Source organism: Cavia porcellus, unplaced genomic scaffold (genome assembly GCF_034190915.1).
Source record: "Cavia porcellus strain 051 isolate PalLab524CR breed Dunkin Hartley unplaced genomic scaffold, mCavPor4.1 scaffold_6, whole genome shotgun sequence".
Taxonomy (NCBI): domain Eukaryota; kingdom Metazoa; phylum Chordata; class Mammalia; order Rodentia; family Caviidae; genus Cavia; species Cavia porcellus.
Window position 1 is genome coordinate 105,309,931 of NW_026947489.1, and position 20,041 is coordinate 105,329,971.

Below are 20,041 nucleotides of genomic sequence, written 5' to 3' on the forward strand. Positions count from 1 at the left end.
GGGCGGGGCTTAGGCTAAGGGGGCGGGACCTGAGAAGGCCGCGCACCGCCCCAAAACAAGAGGTAGGGGCGTCCACTGAAGTGGTCCCCGAGCGAAGAACCGCTGCAGGTGCCCTGCCCCCTCCCAACTTTCTCTGCAGCCTGCCAGTGTGACGGGTCCTGGACCAGGGAAGGCGTGCCGGGCCCGATCTCACAGCCCTGGCGTACGTCCACAGGGCGGCAGTGCCGGAGCCTCTCCTTCCTGGTCTTTCCCACACCTTCGCAAGGGCTGGGCACTTCTGATCCTGTTCCTTTAGAGCTGGCGGCCGGGGGATGCGGGTTTGGGTAATAGTGAGCTGTCCGCGGGGAGGCGGAGCTGTGAGGACCCACAGAGCTCCTGGGCTGAAACTGCTGGGTACTGGAGCCCTGGTGGGGAAGGGGGCGCCCCGAGCCTGCAGGGACAAAGTCCCATGCTCTTTCTTTATCTGAGGCGCCCTCCTGAGCTGTGGTGCCCAGGCCTTCGACTGTCAAAGGGGGTTGGAACCCCTCTGCCATCTCCCCTACTGTCCAAAGGGAGAAACTCAAGTCCGCCTGGAAAGCTTGAAGTGGGTAGGGGGCCCAACCCGCCCAGGCACAAAGGTGGAAGGTGTGAGTGATTGGGACAGGGGGCACAGGCTGGAGTGCTCCACATTGTCATGGGCAGAGGGATTGAATGTCTCCAAGGCTCTCGAGGTTCGCAGAGGCTGTGAAGATGAGTTGGAAAGGTTTGAGTGCCAGCCACTGAGGTCTGAGATTGGACCTCCACATGTGGGGTTCAGCACCACTCCTCATCACCATTTTCAGTTCCCCCCAAGTCAGCTCAGAGCCCTGCCATCTTGGGACACACCTCCACTCACTCTGGGCACCCCACAGGGCATTAATGCCCCAAATACCCACCGATCACAATGGCTAGGCCAGGGCTACTGGAGCCGAGTGGCCCCCTGGTTGGCTCAGCTTAGCTGGGCAGTGCCACAGCCTCTGGCATCTCTGCTCACCGCCTGGGGTCTCCCTGGAGGCTGCTGGTAATAAACGGCCCCTCCCTTCCTGGGTGTCTGTAGCCAGGGCAACCGTATAGAACCCTTCCCTCACCAGGCCTGCTAAGAGCTCAGGCCTCAGGTGAGCTGGGGGGGGGGGGTAAGGCCTGGGCTGGAAGGACACAAAAAAAGGTCAAAGGCACAGGGGCAGAACCTCTGATCTTCATCTAGGCTGAGGACAGAAGACATAAGACCGCAGGGGAAGTGGGGACACCAGTGTGACTGGCAGCCCCATGTCCTGGCCGTCTCCTTGGGCCTTCTTGGGGAGGGACCCCCTGTGACCTGGCTGTGCTGCCTAGTCCCCATACTAGAAGGAGAATCCAATGGCATTTGGGTGATGGGGCAGACATTGCCTAACTGCCCAACTTCCCACCAACTTCTAGCATGGCCCCTGAGCCGGGCCAGGAATCTGAAGAGGAGCAGGTACCCCTGGCCCTGTCAGGAAGACAGCCAGTTGGCAACGACTCAGGGCCTCCAACCACCATACCTACAGACACCATGGCTTCCTCGTGCTCCCGCAATCGCAGGCCCCCCTCTACAGGGGAAGGCTCCATCAGCACACAGTAAGACTAGGAGGGTGGGGGGTCAGCCTCCTGGGCTGGGCCATCCAGAAGACCAGGTCTGATGGTGCAGTGGGGGTGCTGGTGCTTTAGGTTGGCCCCTGAAACCCTGGACCCATGTACCCTACGGCTGCTGTGGGAACAGAGAGAACTGGAGATCCAGGCTCTGAGGTGGGCCATCCGACATGGCCAACATGCCCAGCACCATCACATCCTGCAGGAGGTGGCAGGACTCCCACCTGAGAGGTCAGCCTAACTCTGCACAGTTCCTGTGCTGCCCTGATAGTTGAGTCAGCCTTCACCCTGACTTTGGTCTTTAGTTCTAGGCTTCACCTGCCCTGATGTTCCACACTAACCCTGAATTAGTTTCCAAGCTGGAAACCAACCCTACATGGGCATACTGACCCCTACCCAGACTTGCTGGGTCTGATCTGCCCTGGCCTGCTGCACTGCACTGCAGTATATGATGGCAGTGGGCCCCTCCTTTGCTGCTGACCCAGAGGTGAGGATAACTAAGATTGCTCCACCTCGCAGGAGCTCCCACAGCCAGGACACATTCCTGCAGAATCAGGTCCAGAAGCTGACTCTGGAGCTGAGAGCACAGAAGGAACAAGCCCAGCTGGTGAGGGTATAGGATGGGAGCTGGGCAGGCCCTGGGAGGGGCATCCCTTACTCCCTGCTACTCCTGCCCAGGAGAGGGAGTGCTTGGAGGCACAGCTGGCACAGACCACAGACAAGCTGCAGCAGCTGGAGGCTGAGCTGCAGGCCTACCAGAAGTCCTGCCTCTTGCATCTGGCCCAGTCCTCCTGGGTGGGCCGCATCATTCGGTCACAGACTGGCAGTGTGGAGGTGAGCTCATCCTCTGGCCCACTGCCCTTTTCCTCCTCTGCATTTCTCTCCAATCCTCCCTGGACCTCCAGGGAAGCCATCAGCCTTCATCTAAGCAGGTGTCTCTTCGGGCTTCTAGCCAGTGAGGGAATCTTCTGGCCCACTGCCCCTTTCACTTGACACAAATTGTTGGTAAGGTCAAGGGGTGCCTTTCCACCAGTCCCTGCCCACTGGTCTGTGGACCCTTCCTGTAGGTGATCACTGCAGAGACTCTAATGGAATCCGGGGACTCGGAGGACAATCAGGAGCCCACTGCTGGGGAGGTGAGTGAAGTCTACCCCACCTGATTGAGTCTTTGGGTTCTTTAGGTTCTCACTGTGTGCCTATTGCATTCTGTTTAGGGCTTCCGGTTGGAGGATGTAGATTGGAACAGCATTGCTCAGCGGTATCCCAACCTCCTCACCAGCATCCATTCCAGCTCAGAGCCAAAGTAACTGTGCTGGGCAGGAGGAATCCTGGCAGAGGTTGGGGGCAGAGGGCTTGCTTTGGCAGGAGTAGACTGAGTCCCATTTCTATCCTTCAGTGTCCCTAGAGGAGTCACAAAACTCCTCCATCCTCAGCTCTGATGTGTAGAATGATAAGGAGGATGGGAAGGGACTTTTGGGCCATTAGCTCTGCTAGCAGTGGGATCTGTGTCCTGGGTATGTAGGAACAGAGCTGCACGGGGCTGGGCCTGGGAGCAAGGGCAGTCAGTGAGCTGAGCGTGGTCTCAGGCAGCACCAGCTGCCCTCAGGGCTGGACTCGCCAGGTTCAGACTCCCCTCGAAAGCTTGTGGAGAGGCAGCACAAGAGCCTGGAGTGGAGCACTCTGCCCTGCGCGGGCACCAGCAGCTCGGGAGGTGCTGACTCGGACTCCAGCAGCTGCCAGCTGGTTCTGCATCCCCGAGTGCAGAGGGTGATAGGGCACCCACCACCAGCAGCAGACACAGCCTCCTACGAGCAGACTGCAGTGCAGACAAAGAGATTCAGTGGAGACTCTGAAGGTGGACCATGGGGGCCTCCTCATCGCTCCATCTCCATCCAGACCCCTAAATCAGGTCCTTCCACCCTAAAGGTCCTCCCTGTCCCTCCCAGCAACCCTATTCTGGTCTCCTAGGAGACATCCCTTTAGATGCTAGGTGGCTGACCCCCTTCTTTAAAGGGCTACCTTCCCTAGATCTCCAGAAATTCGGTTCCCACCTGTTTGGCCAGACCTTGCTGAAGCCCACTGCAGACCTTTGCTACCTAAGCACCGGGCACACAGAGAGGTGAGGGGTGGCCCAGTGGGATGGAGGTAGCATGGTAGGCAAGCACTGGGGGAGCTCTCAACCACACAATACTCTTTCCTGTCTCAGCCGGATCAGCAGCAGCTTGCAGATAGTGGCTGTGAGCCAACGGGAGAAGTTTGTGCGCATCCTCAACCGCTCATTGCAGGATGCCGCCGACCTGGGCGGCTTGGTTTTGCAACAGCGGGTACATGACTGCCCAGTACGCATGTTCTGCTTCCCAAAAGGCACTGTGCTAGAGCCTCAGCACCACCTCACGGTGCGATCCAGGTTCCCCACCCCTTCCTGGCCCCTCCTCGCTCCTGTGCACCCAGCCTAATCCTGTGCCTTGGGTTCTAGGTGTGGGGTGAAGGCACTGGTGGCATCCAGCAGCAGCCGCCCTTTCCTTCTGGCCAGGACCCCCTCCAATTTCACTGTGGTCGGGGCTGTGTGACGCTCCTCCTGGATGCTGAGGGCCAGGTTAGGATTACACTCCCTGTGGGGTGGTGGCCAGCCTGGTGGGATAGGGTGGCCAACTCGCTGCTGTGGCCTTCAGGTCCTCAGTGAGTACCAGGCACCACTCCGTGTGACCTCGGGCTCAGGCATCTTCGCAGACAACACGGACTGGTCCATCGACCGATTCCCGCTCCCTGAGGCTGGGGCTGGGGCCCACACTGGGAAGCCTCAGTGCTGGCCTCGGCCCCCAAGGCAGGGCCGGGGGAGGGAGGCCCAATCCATGCACCGGAGGCCGGGGTGGGCACCATAAGACCTTTCCCAGATGCCCTGCCTGGAGTTCCCCAAGTCCCCTGCCTTGACCCAGTGCTATCCTGCACCTCACTCTGGGTTGGGAACCCACCTTACAACCCGATTGCCCACCTGACAGGACTCGGTGCCTCATGCCACTTCCGAGTCCCCGAAAGTCTGTCCACCTGCGGCAGGGGCCAGCACAGTTGGAGGGCACCAAGCTCGCCATGAAGTCAGATCCCCTGCCCACCATCTCAGGTAAGTGTAGGTGCCAGATGTGAGGGCACAAGGACCAGGTGCACGTGGCCTGACCACCTCCCTCCTCCTGGCAGAGGTGGCCCAAGATCTGGAGCAAGGCATGCCTGGGAAGGAGCGCAGGGTCAGTGTGAGTACGCGTCCTGACCCTAACCCTAGCCTGCCTCACCTGCCTGTGGTGCCCGTGCCACTGGCCAGAGCACTTAGACCTTGACACCACCCTCAGGTATGCCGCAGAGGTGTAGACTTGGGCTGCCCTATAGTGGCCCTGTCAGTACAAAGCACGGCAGAGAGCCGGTTTGGCTTCCGCTTCCTCTGCTGCCCACCCATTACCACTGACTTGCACCTATAACTGAGGCAGATGTAGCCACCCAGGGAGCCGGCTGCATCATTTATTGACCACCATGGCCTACAAAGTAAACTGGATCTGCACCCAAGAGTTGAAATGATTCACTTGGTTGCTGGGGCACCTGCCCCAAGAGGAACTGCAACTTGCCCCTGTGTAGGAAGCTCCACAGATCCACCAGGGATAGGAGGCCTGGTGGGGTGAGAAGCTTAGACCCTGGGCCCCTAGAAAGCCCAGGCCAACTCCAGCCACTTGGCCCAAGCCTGCCTCGCTTACTGCTCCCAGGAAGGCCAGGTCCCAGCCCTGTCTCCCTTCTACCAAGAGGGATCTTTCCAGGGCTAGGTTCACCTCCCACCCTCCCAGCCCAGGTACTTTGGGTCTATGGGACCAGGGGGCCTTCAGGGGTTTCCAGGACCGCAGGGGTTCCCTATGGGCACTATCCAGGCAAGCCTAGCGGTGGTGGGCTTTGTCCCAAGGGTGGGGAGGACCTGGGGTAAAGGGCTCAAGTACCACAGGCAGCAAAGGGCTGGGAGTCTGGCTGTTGGGTCCAGGGCTGGCTCTGGTTCTGGATGTCGCTGGGCTCAAGGGTGGAACCTGAGGCCACCTCTAGGGCTCTCAGGGTAGTCACTGGGGCCAGTCCCTTGCCTGGGCCAGGCCTCATGCTGCCCAGGGCTCTGAGCCGCCGTCCTCTGACCCATAGGTCAGCAGAGCCCCGAGGAGAGCTACTGGCTGAGTCAGATGGCATTGGGTCTTTTGGTGGTGAGGGGATTAGGTGACAGCCCAGTGTTCTAGAAGGCTCTGGAAAGCAAGGAAAGAGCATGTCACAGAGGCCCCACAGATGCAGGGGCCCTTTCCACCAGTCTTCCAGCCTGGGGGTGGTGGGCATCTTGGGGGGTGTCACTGCCAGAGAAGGCTTGAGTGTCTGTTGTGGCCCTCCAGGTGGCAGCAACCTTGTTCCCCAGACCCACTTCTTACAATCCCCAGAGAGGCTGTGGCCCTGGATCTTGAACTCTGACCATTGCTTGGCTGCCACTTTCAGGGCAGACAGAGGCCTAAAGGCCCAGACCCTGGCTCTGGGGTACCATCCCGGAGGATTTACTCAAAGGCTGATTACTCCAGGCCAATAACTAAACCTCTGCTATAGTGAGGCAGCTGGTTGGGGTCATCCAGGGCCTTATTGGACATGATAGCTAGAGCAAGAGGCTGCAGAATCCCTTTTTCTAAAGTGTTCCTGTCTTGTCATTACTCTAGCCATTCCTTCTTCTGGCCACTTGCCTGCTTTCCATTCAACCTTGCAGTCCTTGTCCACAGGTATATGTTGGTGGCCACTAGTGGTTTTCTTAGTCACACCCCCAGGGCAGCAGGCAGACTGTACTGTCCTAGCCTCCCAGGGTTACTCTGCTGACCTTGAGTTCCTATTCCTGTTACCCTACTGGCAGTGTCCTTTCCTAGGCTTCCCTGCCAGGCTGCATTAGGGTCTTTCTGCCTCCCCTTAAAGGGATCCTGCCTGACTTGATCCTAGATCCTTGAGTCCAGCACATGTCCTGCCTTGGTTTCCCAGTGAACCTGGTGGTCTCTGATCTTCTGCCCCAAGAACTGGGCACTTTGATGGAGATTAGTGGGGATATGCCCTTCTACCACCAGAACAGCACTGTGGTATAGCACAGCCCTTCTAAGCTAGTAGGTGGAGGTAAGGGATTCTATTTCCATGTGGGGGACAGTACCTGAGGCCAGACCTGGGGAGCCTGGGGAAGGCCTAGGTCTAGCATTGTCCTCTTGATGTTCAAAGCATCTCCAAGGATCCTGGGGGGCTGCATCCCCTTCCTGCTGGGTCCCCATCAGCCTGTAGGAGAAGAAGGAGCTAAGGTCCAGTCTTGCTGGGGCCTTTCCTACCAACCTAGGGCTCCCACCACCAGTTCCTCTGGTCCACCTGAGACCAGGTGACCCTTCATCCAAGGCTTCCCCAGCTCCAAACTCCCCAAGCCAGATGGGACACATGGAAGTGGGGCTCAAGAGGAGGGCACCTACCACAGGCCAAGTTCTTTCCAGGCTGGAAGCCCAGCTACCACCAGATCACAGCCATCTGTGGAATCAGGCCCTACGGAAGAGGGGACAGCAGCCGGACCTGGTCTTGGTGGGTGCAGCTGCTCCAGCAGTGCCCGGGCCTGGAGAGGAAAAGGATGAGGTGAAGACCCTGGCTGGAAAGGCTGTGGAACAGGTCATTGCCAGAGATTGATCTCTGCGGAAGAAAGACTTGGGTGCCAGTCCCTGCTCTAGGCTAGAGTCTTGGCCCACTTAGGCATGGGGCAGACATACCTGGCACTGGTGCCTGCGCTCCCACAGGCCTTTGGTGGGATTCCCACAGAGGACCTGAGCAGCACCTAAGGAAGAGAATACGGCTAAGCCTGGCCTGGGGTTGGAGCTGCAGAGCTAAATCTGGACTGGGGTAGATCAGTTACCATGGGTGAGGTTGCTGGTGTGGTCTTCAGGGGCTGGGTGCTTGGGGAACAGGCCTTCAGGCAGGGATCCTCCAGGGCCCAGCAGAGACAAGACCCACGGTGGGGTCTCAGGCAGGGTCAGCACTGGGTCACATTTCTGCAGAGTGGCTCCGTGAGTGTAATCTAGCCAGGGTCAGAACCAGAGGTCAGACGAATACTAGACTTTGTCCCAAGAGCATGACTCTGCCACCAAGGAGCAGTGTGGCTCAAAACTGGCCTCTAGCTGGGCATGGTGGCACATATCTGTAATCCCAGCACTCAGGAGGCTGAGGAAGGACTGCTGTGAGTTCCAGGCCAGACTGGGCTACATATTGAATTTAAAGCCAGCCTGAACAACCCAGAAAGATCTTGTCTCAAAAATAAATAATAAATAAATTTAAAAGGCTGATATCTGACAGTCTTTTCCCTTCCAGACAGACCCTAAGCCCAGACCCTTCTCTCTGAAGACCAAGGAGAAGCCTAGGTGTTGCTCACATCCTGGCAAGGCGCAGGGTATAAGGCACAGCCATTCACCTTGGAGAGGCCTGGGAACTGGGGTTGGTGCTTCCCTGCCTCCAGAACCAGGGCCAGGCTTCTTCTGGAGTTGGGTATAGGGGCAGTGGCCAGGCTTCCAGGTGTGGGTGTCTACCCTACCCAGCGGAGGGAGGAGGCTGTCCAGCATGCTGCCTTCCTTGATGGCCTTTTTCACCATGAGCCAGTCCTGGCTCAGCTCCCGGGGCGCAGGCAGGTTGGTACATGTGGTGGGCACCTCATCCAGGATGCGCAGCTGAGGGATGAGTTTCTTTACCTCTGACCTGTAGTTGTAGCACCCAGGGGCCTGCAGGAAAAAAGAGAGGCAGTGGGCCTGGTCCCTGGCCCCTTCAGGCCTGCTGGGTCCTGATCTTTCTCACTTAGCCCTGCCCCCAGTCCATGGGACATGTGGCCTCTCCACTTTCTGGCCTTCTCCTGGATTTAGGGATACCCTCTGGCCAGTGGGGCTATGTTGATCTCAGGGTCTATCTTAGTGGAGCAGCCCCTCTGCCCTGGGTGGGTGCTAAACCTGGGACAGGTATCATGTGTAAGTGCAAGGCACACCTGGAAATTCAGAGGCAGGGTCCCATATCCCGTAGAGTGCCTCGGTGTGACAGCCCTAAATGGGATACACAGGTGCTGCTGATGTGTGAATGTATCCCAACTGACCCACAGGCCTACAGGAGGCCAAGCTGGCACTGGATGGGCCTGCATGGCTGTATGGGTGCACATGCATGTGCTTCTATACAATGGGCCAGGCAGGTATGGTTCTCACATGGGCCTCCTGGGGCACAGCATGGTGGTGAGTGGCACCATGTGCACATGTGTCTGAGGGGCCCCTCAGTCTGGCCCTAATCGACACACTGACTATGGGCCTTTAGGTTGAGCTCACAGTGGATGCACCCAGGGCCAGGTGCCCCCCAGCACATGCTGCCTGGGTGCCTAGCTCCCATACCTTGCTGGCTGGGCCAGCGGCTGGCTGCAAGCACACCAGGTTGCCCTCCAGGATGAGTGTGGTCAACTGTGGGCACAGCTGCAGGTAGCGCACCTGCCCCAGGTCCTCTAGGCTGTTGCCCTCAAGGTCCAGTACCTCTAGCTGGTCGAGCAGGCACAGTGGGCTCAGGTCTGAGATGTCATTGTAGGAGACGTAGAACTCCTAGGAACAGAGGGGTCTCAGTGGCTGCCTGGCAACACTTGTTCCCTGCACCAGGGGCTGCAGACCCACCTTCAGTGCTGGGAAGGAGCCAATGCCGTCCAGGTCAGTGAGGCCACAGCGAGCCAGCCACAACACCTGCAGGTGGCTGAGAGAGGTGCCCAGGTCTCTGTGGAAGGGGCAGCTGGTTAGTGCCACCCTGGGGCAGGGCACACTGCATCTGTCTGCTTCTAGGTGTGGAAAGGGGCCCCAATCCCTACTGCAGCCTCCTGGTCTGGGCTGCTGTTAGAGGAGCCTCAGCTCCTCCAATGCTGGGCAGCCTGGGCTCCCAAGGAACTGCCTTTACTCTGGGTAACCTGGGCCTCCCTGCCTGGCCTCTGCTGCAGCTGCAGGGCATCCCTGAACCCCACACCCAGTGCTTAGTGCTTAGTACCTGCAAGTTCCTCTAGTTTGTTTGCCTCCAGCTCATGACCTGCTTTGCTTGTTTCTCAGCCACTCATTCACCTCTCCCTGTCCAGTGTCCTGCTGTTGCTCCTGGCTGGGATTTGTGTCCAGAGATTTCTCCAGGTGGCTGATGGAAATTCCTTCCTCTCTAGCTGCTCGAAGATGTCTGCAGCCTCTGCTCATGTGGCCATTTGTTGGGGTATAAGGTTTTGGGCTCCTACCATCTTCCTATCTTGACTTCTGGCTTCAAGTGTTTCAGTGGAGAAGTCAGGAAAGTGTTGCTTTTTTTTTTATCTTTAAAAGGTAACTTGGACTGGGTGCAGTGATACTCACCTGTTATGCCACCTATTCAGGAGGCTGAGGCAGGAGGATCAAAAGTCAGCCTAGGTAACTTAGTGAGACCTTGTCTCAAAATAAAAAAGGGCTGGGATGTAGCTCAGGGTAGAGTGCTTCCCTAGCATATGGAGGACCTGGGTTCAATCCCTGGCACCAAAAAGAAAAAATTCAGTTTGACCTCATTGCCTCATTTCCTGGCTGCTCATTTTGCTGCTCTGACCTGGAAATCAGGATCTTTATCCGGGGCTGGGGTTGGGGCTGAGCCCTTTCTCCTGTTTGTAGATATAAGGTAGCTTCTTCTCCTCCTTGTCCTTCTCCTTCTCCTTCTTCTCCCCCTCCCTCTCCCTTCCACCTCCCTCTTCCTTCCACCTCTCTCCTCTTCTCTTCTTTCTTCTTCCTGACAAGCCTCCTTTTAGTCTGCTCTTGTATTTCCCTTGACTTTTTCCACTTCCTCCTTCCTGTCTCCTGCAGCACTGCCTTCAGAGATGTTCTTGTCCCCATTGTGGTGTACTCTGTGATCCACTCCTTTTCAGAAGTCACCCTGTAGCCTGCAGCAGGTATGGACTGGATCCTGCTGCAAAGGGGTGCTGCAGCCTCTTCGTCTCTGGGGGGCCACAAGCCCAGCCAGGTGTGGATCCCTTTTGCCACAGGGGTGTAAGTATCAAGGCATGGTCTGAAGATGCTCCAAGAGTAGATAGGAGATTTACAGAAAGATTAAAAAATTCTTAGAACTAATGACAAAAAGCAAAACATACAGGATGGCATTTCACCTGAAGCTACACATGGACAGATATCAAGGTTTTAAATGGATTTATCAAAATTTTGTGTATAGGCTATGTCTAGATATCCCCCCCAAAGCCTCCTGCAGTCATAGGTGGGGCTTAGAGGTAGCTGGATCCTGTGTGGGATGCTGAGATTGATTCATGATGCAGTGGTAGGATTAAGGATGTGTTATATGAGTAGGCAGCCTGGATAAAATACAAGAGACAAAAAGAGGATAGTTGATAGTCAGTTGCTGCTTTTGTACACCATGGACTGTTTCTCCTCTGTGATGCCGCCCTATCTTAGAGGCAGCTGACTATGAACTAAAACCTCCAAAACTATGAGCTGAATAAACCTTTCCTTCTTTAACTTTGGGTGTTGGGTATTTTGTCTCAGTAATGAAAAAGTAACTAAGATACTTCAGAAGGGTTAGAACAATTGAGCCGAGCACTTAGCTCAAGGAGCCAGAAAACAAACACAATTAGCAAGACCAGGAAGGAGGGAGTGATGGAGATGGGGAGGAAGCAGTGGCTGAAGAAAAGACTAATGGAGCCCAGGGCTGCCTCTCCTAGTAGACAGTGCTCTGCGAGGTGTCAGGAACACACAGAGAGACAAACAATGCCGAGGCAGACACAGAGCTTAAGAGGAATAGCAATAGGCATGGCAGCCAGGTCCACTAACAGAAGGCCACTCAATGTAAAGTACCCACAGACAGTTTTGAAACCAGCCAAAGTTGGCACTGACAATAAACAGAAAACTTGGCTAGACTGATAGCTATCCAGAAATCTCCAGATCTGAACCAGTCTTAAAAAACTGTTCTGCTAGCGTGGTGGTAGTGGTTGCCTATAATTCTAACTTCTTAGGAAACTGAGGCAGGAGGATCTACACAGGGAATGAAGTTTTGCAGTGGGTGGGCTGGAGGCCTGTAGAGTCAAGCGAGCCCACAAGTGTATGGAAGAAAGGTGAAGTTCTCTGTGGCCTGCAGTAGGGATCATCTTCCCCATTACCTCCAAAGCACTGGTTAGAATAGACCTCAGGGGGCTGGGGATTTAGCTCAGTGGCATAAGCGCCCGCCTTGTAAGCAGGCAGTCGTGAGTTCGATCCCTGGTACCGATAAAAAGGAAAAAGCCAAAAAAAAAAAAAAAAAATTAAAAAAAAAAGAATAGACCTCAGGAGGAAAGGGTTTTGGGTGAAAGTGCCCAGGCCACGGTTGCCAAGTGTAACACACACTCAGGTTGTTCAAAGACTACCCGGAAACAAACAGGAAAAGGACAGAAGCTACCTGGACAGTTAGCACAGAGATTGTGAGGAGAGCAGGGTAGGTGTAGAGTGCATGGTGTGTCCATTTAGCCACTTCCAGTTTCAGAGAGGCAGAGAGGGTCTCTCACATGCCAGCCCCTGCCAGGGACATGTGCTAAGTCCCTCTGACAGGGATCTGCAAGACTTGGGGACTTGCCCGCCCACTGGTGGTTGCTTGCTGATGGTGGCCCACACGCGTGTTCCAAATATCTGTCTTCACACCGGCAGTTTCTGAATGAATCCTTTTAGCTTCTAGATCAGACAGCCACAATGTGGACAGCCACAATGCTAACGCTCTTCCCAGCTCTTAAACTTCTGCCTGAGGCTTTAAAACCCCCAAGATTCTGGGGTCAGTCAGCCAGGTTACAACAGCAGCTTTCCTCAAGGTGTGGTGGGGCCCACCACCAATACCAGCTCTGTTTATGGAAATGGCCTATTTAATGGGTTTTCATTTACAAATTTTCTTTTCTTTTTTGTCTTTTTTTGAGACAGGGTCTCACTATGCAGTTCAGGCTGGCCTTGAGCTCACTTTGTATCCCAGGCTAGTCTGGAACTCAATGATCCTCCTACCTCTGCCTACTGAGTGCTGGGATTACAGGCGTGAGCCACCACACCCAGCTCTCATTTACAAATTTTCAACCCGTGGAGGTTTGTAAACACCATCACTTGGCCCAGTTCCGGGGTCACTGGAAGCATATGACAATTCACTGTGTTTTGGATGCTGCTACCAAAGACTTGCACATGTTTTCATAAAGGTTACCATCTAGTCATTTCCCTTGGAATTATTTTGTTCTGTTACAAGTCATATTTAATATGTCTTGGTTTTATAGGCACTCCCTATTCCCTTTTGTGGTTTTCATCCTTCTCTCGCCCTGCCATTCTAGTCTGTCTCTGGTTGGCTTCAGTTTCATTTCCAGATTTGCACATTTTGTTGAATTTTGACTGTTGTTTTATATACAGCAGTACAAGGAAGGAAAATCAAGATACTATTTAAAATGAACTTGCTTAAAAATGCCTTTATCACCTTACCTGGAAAGAATGACACAGGCACTCAAGGCCCAATTCAAACAGCAGGGAATTCTAGAATTTTGAGTCAAATTTCCCTGCCATGTGCTGCTGGGCTCAGGCTACATAAAACCAGTAGTTTTTGTTTTTGCTAGGGATTGAACCCAGGGTCTTTGCATTGAGCTACATCCCCAGCTCTTTTGTATGTTTTTTTTTTTTTTTTTAATTTTGAGACTGGGTCTTGCTAAGTCACGAAGTTGCCCTGACTGATTTTAAACTTGCAATCCTCCTGTCTCAGCCTCCTGGGTGCTGGGTCACAGGCATGCCCTCTGTGCCCAGCTACACCCACAGCATTTTTGTAAGACCCTTTTATCTTGGATTCCCTAGAATAAAGTCTAACATTCTTCAGCTTAGTTCCCTGTAGCCTAGGAGCTAAGAATCATGAAGCTCTGTTATGGTTGATACACTGTGTCAACTTGAGAACTTTAGTTCTTAACTAAGAGACTCAGTAGGGAATCAGGGTTCTTACTTTGTAAATATCATCAGCTTCTGCAAGAGGAGTGCAAGGAGATTTTGTGAGTGCTACACCCAGCCTGGATGGGGTCTGTGTACAATATAAGGGAGAAGAGGCTTGCTCTTCCCTCCACTTTTGCTGGTTGCTGCCTTGAAGTGTTGCCCCTGTGCCATGCCACCCTGCCTTGGAGCCAGGTGATTAAGGACTGAAACCTCCACAAACAGTGAGCTAAATAAATCTTTCCTTCCTTCATTCTGGGTTGTCCCAGCAACCAGAGAAAAGTAACTAGGACAGGCTGTCTCTAGTTTTGAAGGCTGTCTTTTAGGTCACTTACTAAGAAGCCTTGATGTGAGAATGCGGAGTTTTCTCAGTCGTCAAGGCCCTATTTCAGGAGATGCAGGTTTTGTGCATTTCTTTGTCACCTTGAAGGTTGAGGCCACCTGCTTCTCTTGCCAGGGTCATCAGCTACCCTAGTCTGTCACCCTCATGATGCAGCTGTCACTCTGGACTCCAGGAATCCCCACACCTTAGTTGCTTTTGCAGTGTCTTCCAAAAGCCCCTCAACTGGCTGGGGTCTCTGCCTGAGGTCTGTGAGCACCTTTTAGGCTACTCGGCCTCAAGAGGTAGTGGGACCACCCTGGCCTTAGTCCTATCTCTGGGTCTATATGGGGGTACTTCTCACTACAGGGGGTCAGGCTGCAGGCAGGCTGCAGGATGCTGGGCCTGCAAGAAGAAATTGCTTCCTGGAGAGAGACCCCCATCTGGAGCAAAGGGTTCAGATGTCTCCTCACTGCCACCCACCCTCCCAATACCAAAGGTGAGACCAGATTCTTATCAGGGCGAGCAGGGGCCCCGACCCCACCCAGGGCAGGACCCTGTGCCAGACTACACTTACCTGAGGGAGTCCAGACGACTGCCAGTCAACCTCAGCTGGCTCAGGTTGGGTAGGTAAACCCCTAGGGCATAGGAAGAAGGGTTGGCTAGGCCCTGAGGCACCCACTTCCCTGCCTTCTCTTCTGGGCAGACACCTTTCTCCATGCCACCCAGAGGTTGGCAGGCATCAGAGGGGCCATTCACTGACCACTAGCAGGCCTTTCTCTTTAGAGTGTGCTGCCCTTAGGGCCCCCTCCCTCTAATACCCTGCCAGACAGAGAAGGTGCACTGTTCAGGCAGGTGGCACTGAACTGTCCCTGTGGAACCTGGGCTGTGGGACAGGGCTACCTGACTGATCTCCAGGACCCAGCTTAGGGAACACAGCCAGGATAGCAAGGGTGGGGCTGGGCTGAGCTGCCCCAAATCTACCCACAGGTGCTCAGGTGCCCTTTCCACTGTCTGCAGTCACGTTAATATGCAGCAGTGGGGACAGACTGCAGGACAATCCAGCCCCAGTCCCAGTTGGACCAGGTACCAAGGAAAGAAGGGTGCAGGGTGGTTGGGCAGGGAAGAGGGTGCATGCAGGAGCTGTGGTGAACTGTCAAAAACTTGAAGGTCAGTTGCAAAACAGAAAACAAGATGAATTACAATGAGACATGTTTAACCCCATGAGTAATCTGAGAAATGCAAACAGAGCCCACAGCAATACTGGACAGCAAGATTCTTTCCTGTGGGGATGGTTGGTGCTATCTGCATAAGGTGTGCAGCATAGAAGCCAAGTATCAGTGTCATTTCCTAATCAAGGTCATGGTACTTGCCACCAAATCTGGGCATGGTGGCACATGCCTGTAATCCCAGCACTCAGGTGGCTGAGGCAGGAGGGTTGCCATAAGTTTGAGGGTACCCTGGACTATATAGTGAGTTCATGACCAGCCTGAACTACACAGTGAGACCCTGTCTTGAGAAAGGAAGGAAGGAAGATAGGCATGCAGGCATGCAGGCAGGCTAGTATTGATGGGAATAGCATTAGAGATTCTCAAAACGATTAGAAAAATAAGTGCCCACTTATGTGCCTGTTTGTGCACCTGTGTGTCCATACAAGACAGGGAGAAAGACGAAGCTCACACAAGCAGCAGCTGTGGATAAAGCAGTCTCTGGGAAAAGTTCATGGGGTTCTTTGTACTAATTTTGCTGTGTGTCTATGAATTTGAAGTTGTTTCAAGATAAACACCAGGGTTGCCTGACCATACCTGACTGGATACCATTTCAACCTTTGCTATTGTGATGCAGGTATGGCCCTGAGCACAGAGTCCCTCTGGAGGGCAGCTGGGAACCACGGACCATGGGCTTATCCTCTGCCTGTGCCCGGCAAGGATGGACTCAGTTCTGGACTGACCCTATGGAAAGGATGCAGGGTGGGGCAGCTAGGCAGCTCTCACCGAAGTTCCCCAGGCTGTGCTCACGAGTATCCACACACATCTCCAGCACCTGCACACTCTGGAGGTCATCCACCCGGGCCAGGGCCTGCTGCAGAGATCAGCAGTTGTCACTCCCTGCCCCTGAATTCTCCCATGCCCTTGGCTGTGGGACTCAGAGGTGGCTCTGGGGCAGGGCACAGTATTCCCTGCATCCCCTGCCTCATCTGTGTGGGTCTTGGCCATGGACACTTGGCTAGCAGTGCACAAGTGGATACCATCTGAGCAGAGGTTGGAACTTCTGGGTGCTGGCCTCCAAATGAGGCCTTTACCCAAAGGTCACAGCCTACCTGGGCATGACAAGGACACATGCCTTTGTGAGCCCAGAGGCATCCTAGTCACCTGCTGCCCCAGTCCTCCCAGATAGTGCCTTTTCTGCGCATGTGAAATGTGTAGTTTTCTAGACGCTGTATCCCCTGCCCAGGATCAGTGGGCACCTTGGAGGGCATGTGATGGGCCAGATGGGTCATCCAGGGAGTTCCTACACCCACAGGGTCCTCTCCTTACCCCAGGTGGCCTATGATAGGCAGCAGACTCTGGGTGCCGGGAACTGCTGCTTCTGTGGTATGGCTGGGTAGAACTTCTGGGCCTCAGGAGAGGGTGAACCCTGGCTCCCACAGCAGGTTTGGGGAAGGCTATGCCAATTCCCAGATGCAGTCAAGCCTCAGATATGGCCTCACTATATTGCACCCCTGTGCCCAGTACCCTGTGGCCTCTGCTTCCAAGACAGTGGCCTCAGCAAGTACTCTTGGAACCTAGTGTGACAGTGTTTGGAGATATCTGTGTCACCTGGGTTACTGGTGCTTTGGGGCCTCGTAGGGTCCCCAAGGGGGAGGGAGGTGGAGGGCACCCAGCTGTGGGGGGCTATGCTGAGGGTAGCTGCAGATATATAAAAAGGGGACCTTGGACATCACCCAGTGCAGGCCCTTGCACTTACCAGGTGGACAGGGGAGAGGGGCTCTTCTATCTGCCGCTCCCTGTGGCTGTCCTGGGGCCTGTCCAGGCCCTTGCTCTGTGGACAGGGATTATGCAGGCCCTGCCAGATCAGCTCCCGTACCCGGACACTGGCTGAGTTTGGCCGAAGCCCTGGGCATCCATTCCCGGCTGGGTCCATCCAGGCACAACCTGCCGGGAGGGCAGAGGGCAGGGCCTTTTGTCTGCTGCTACTGCTCACAACTGTAGCTTGAAGGGTCCCAGCTGCCTGAACCTCCCAGTGCCTCTCATTTCTGCTTCGTTTCCTTTGGTGCCACAGGATGAGTGTCGGCTCCACACTCTCTACTGGGCCCGGAGGCTGTGAGCCTGGGTGTGCTAGACCAGCTGCCCATGGTGACCAGCAGTTGCTGACACGCACCCCAGGCTAGGTCCTTCTCCATGCAATGCTCTATGCCAGAGCTCAAGATCAGGGTCTTGTGCTCCTCCCCATGTTGGCCAGGTCCTCACCTGCAGGCAGCTGCCTTACACTGTGGGTCAAACATCTGGGCATGGGGTCAGCATGTGTCCACAGGTGACACCTGGGAGTCAGAGATTGGGTTAGGCTCCCGGCCAAGTTACTGAGCCCAGCACCCAAAAGCAAGTGGATACAGAGGAGGTGGGGTGGGGCCTGCCTCCGAGCTCCCTGTGATGCTCCAGCTGAGAAGGAAGAAGACAGAGTCACAGGGGATGACCCAGAGGCTCAGATTCAGGGGTGACCCTGGGTGCAAATAAAGATTGGTCTTCACCCAGATCCTATTACCTGTTTCTGAAGGGGTCCCCAGTGCAGCTCTGGGCATCTCCTGTATGCCAGCCCCTCCTGTACTTTGTCCCTCCTGTGCCCAGCCTCCAGTAATGGCCTTACATGCTCTGCTCACCTGTGCCAGGCTCCTTAACAAACACAAAATCCCATGCTCAGCCCTGACACAGGGACTTGACTAGGCCAAAGCTCTTCCCAGAAGGCTTGGCATCCCCTCTTTCTCTGCCCTCTATCCCGGCTCAGCTGACCTCTTACTTCCCCATCCAGACCCACCCTTCCCAGATCTATTTCTGTGATCTGACTGACCCATGTGGCAGGACATTTACCAGCTGTGTGCCAGGGCAGAAATGGAGGGCACTAAAATGCCTGTAAAGGAACTAGTGAATGTGATGTGCTGCCTGTTTCATTTATTAAAACGATTCATTCTGTTCCTCACGTCTGCAGCCCATAGGGATGTGACCAACAGGGCTATGGCAGAGCAGTTGGAGGGACAAGGTGTCCAGGCTCTGGGCCTCAGGGGCCAAGGCGACAAAATGAGCAATACATCAAAGCCCACAGGAGAGTCTCATGGATTTCCAGCCAGCACCTCGACCTCGGCCTGATTTTCTACACTGCAGCAAGTCCTGCCAGGCAGGACACTCCAATGTGCCTCCGGATATGTCGGCCCTGTCTTTGGAGGGTCTGTGCCCAACAGCAGCTAGTCAGGTACTGCCAAAGGTAGGCCAGTGGGTCTGAGTGCCACAGCCTTGGTATCCAAGGCTCACTGGGTGGCTGTGGGCTCAAAGCCCCCATTAACCTCAACGCAGACCCCAGACTTATGCTCTGGCTGGAGCGTACCATAGCCCCACATATGCTGTTCCTCTGAAAGCCTCTGAGCCCAAGTTGGAAACCGGGGGACTCTCAGGCTCCACACCCTGAGAGGGTGAGGCGAGCCTCAGGCTCATAGTCTTCCGTTCCTCTCTGCTGAGGGCCAGGATTACAGTTTGGGTCGAGTCTGTCCCTGCCTATGATCTCCAGGGGAGGTCTTGAGGTTTTTGTAGTCCAGAAAGGGGCAGGGTGGGGTGTCTCCTCCAAGCAGGGCCAGGGGAGGTGGGCGGTTTAACCAGGTCCCGCCATGGCTGGGCACTGGGACATAGCCGGGCTGTGTGCGGCTCTCACCTGCAGGATGGGCTCCAGTACCCCAGCCCAGGGCCCCTCAGCTGAGGGTGCTCTCTTCACTCGGGGCTGCTCTTCCGGCCGCGGGTCTGGGCGCCAGGGCAACGAGGGCGGGACCTTATTTGAATATCCAAACATTCTCAAGCAAAGGGCACTAGTGCTCAGGGTCTGTCCCCGCCCCTTAGCAACGGTTACCGGGGCAAGCGTCCCAAGCTTGGCAAGGCGCTACTACTCCAAAGCACTTTCTAAGTAGGCGGGTTGCTTCGCGGCTACCCGGAGTGCACACCCTGGGACCGAGGACCCAGGACGCCCAGCGGGCTCTCGGTATCTGCCTCCTGGCTGCATCTACGCGAGCAGGGTTCAGATTCCGGACTGCATGTAGGCGCGCGCTGCAGTACCGCCGCGGCCTTCCGGTAACACTCCTTGGATTTCTGATGCAGTGTGTACTTGGACATTTTAAAAATTCAAAAATGTTAAAAACACTATAGAGAAAGCGTCAGTGTTGGGCTCAAGGGAAACTTCACTTGCTGCTGGTGGCAACTCTTGGGTTGGACTTAAGGGGTGCACTGGGAGTTGCAGGAGGATGGAACCTGGGGTATTTTGCACAAGCTGAGGTTCGGACACTTCTGAAAGAGCCTCAAGGCCCTAGCCCGGGGCGTCCGTGGTGTTGGCTGTCCCGCCGCACTGAGCTTCCCGCCTTCTGGGCTCTTGAACTTCTGGGGCGCTGGCACCACTGGCAGCTCCCAAGCGTGTCCCGCAATCCAGACGAGGTCCGCCTGTTCCCCGAAGAAGCTGGGGACTCTTCGCACCCCGGGACTTGGGCCCGCCCTTCGCACCGCTCCAGGAAGCAGCGCCTGACTGACGGGTCGCTCGGCCAACCGCAGTAGGGCGTGGCTAGATGGCTCTGGGGCGGGGATCGTCAAAGCGCTGCCAATGGTAGGTCGTGCTGGGCTGACAGACGGGATCGGGGCGGACCTAGGCGGGGCGAGCACTGGGCCTACAGTCCCCACCGCCCGCGCCGCGAGCCCGCAGCCCGAGCCGCACCCGCTGCGGACGGAGCCCATGCGCGGGCCCAGCCAGCGCCCGCCCGCGCCCCCGCCCCGCCCCGGCCCCGGGGGCAGTTGCACCAGCGAGTGGTGAGTGCGGCGGGCGGGCTCTGCGGCGGGGCAGCTGCGCCCTGCGCGCGTGCCGCGCTTCCCGG

At 55.6% G+C, this 20,041-nt stretch overlaps 2 protein-coding genes across 4 annotated transcripts; one reads left to right on the forward strand and one right to left on the reverse strand.

Annotated features, from left to right (window-relative positions):
- Positions 1 to 81: 81 nt before the first annotated feature.
- Lmntd2 (lamin tail domain containing 2) lies at positions 82 to 7,166 on the forward strand. 3 transcript variants are annotated; one of them, XM_063252001.1, is made up of 14 exons: positions 82 to 1,614; positions 1,705 to 1,857; positions 2,146 to 2,233; positions 2,305 to 2,460; positions 2,694 to 2,762; positions 2,841 to 2,929; positions 3,213 to 3,535; positions 3,655 to 3,745; positions 3,833 to 4,022; positions 4,103 to 4,222; positions 4,299 to 4,495; positions 4,626 to 4,744; positions 4,819 to 4,871; positions 4,968 to 5,154. In XM_063252001.1, the coding sequence occupies exons 1-14, from the start codon at positions 1,436 to 1,438 to the stop codon at positions 5,091 to 5,093; spliced, it is 1,953 nt and encodes a 650-aa protein (XP_063108071.1). In that variant the 5' UTR covers positions 82 to 1,435; the 3' UTR covers positions 5,094 to 5,154. The 3 variants fall into 3 exon arrangements, 2 of the variants coding, with proteins under 2 accessions (XP_063108071.1, XP_063108072.1); XM_063252002.1 differs by lacking the exon at positions 4,299 to 4,495; XR_010048444.1 differs by lacking the exons at positions 4,819 to 4,871; positions 4,968 to 5,154 and adding an exon at positions 7,137 to 7,166 and having other exon boundaries at positions 4,299 to 4,744.
- On the reverse strand, positions 5,120 to 18,964 carry Lrrc56 (leucine rich repeat containing 56). Its single transcript, XM_023564260.2, is given in 14 exon segments — positions 5,120 to 5,670; positions 5,673 to 5,885; positions 6,812 to 6,930; positions 7,116 to 7,252; positions 7,404 to 7,468; positions 7,547 to 7,708; positions 8,219 to 8,402; positions 9,051 to 9,251; positions 9,321 to 9,417; positions 14,504 to 14,564; positions 15,921 to 16,008; positions 16,894 to 17,081; positions 17,397 to 17,467; positions 18,844 to 18,964. Coding segments are annotated over 13 exon segments (1,743 nt in total). The 5' UTR covers positions 17,440 to 17,467; positions 18,844 to 18,964; the 3' UTR covers positions 5,120 to 5,485.
- Positions 18,965 to 20,041: the final 1,077 nt, after the last annotated feature.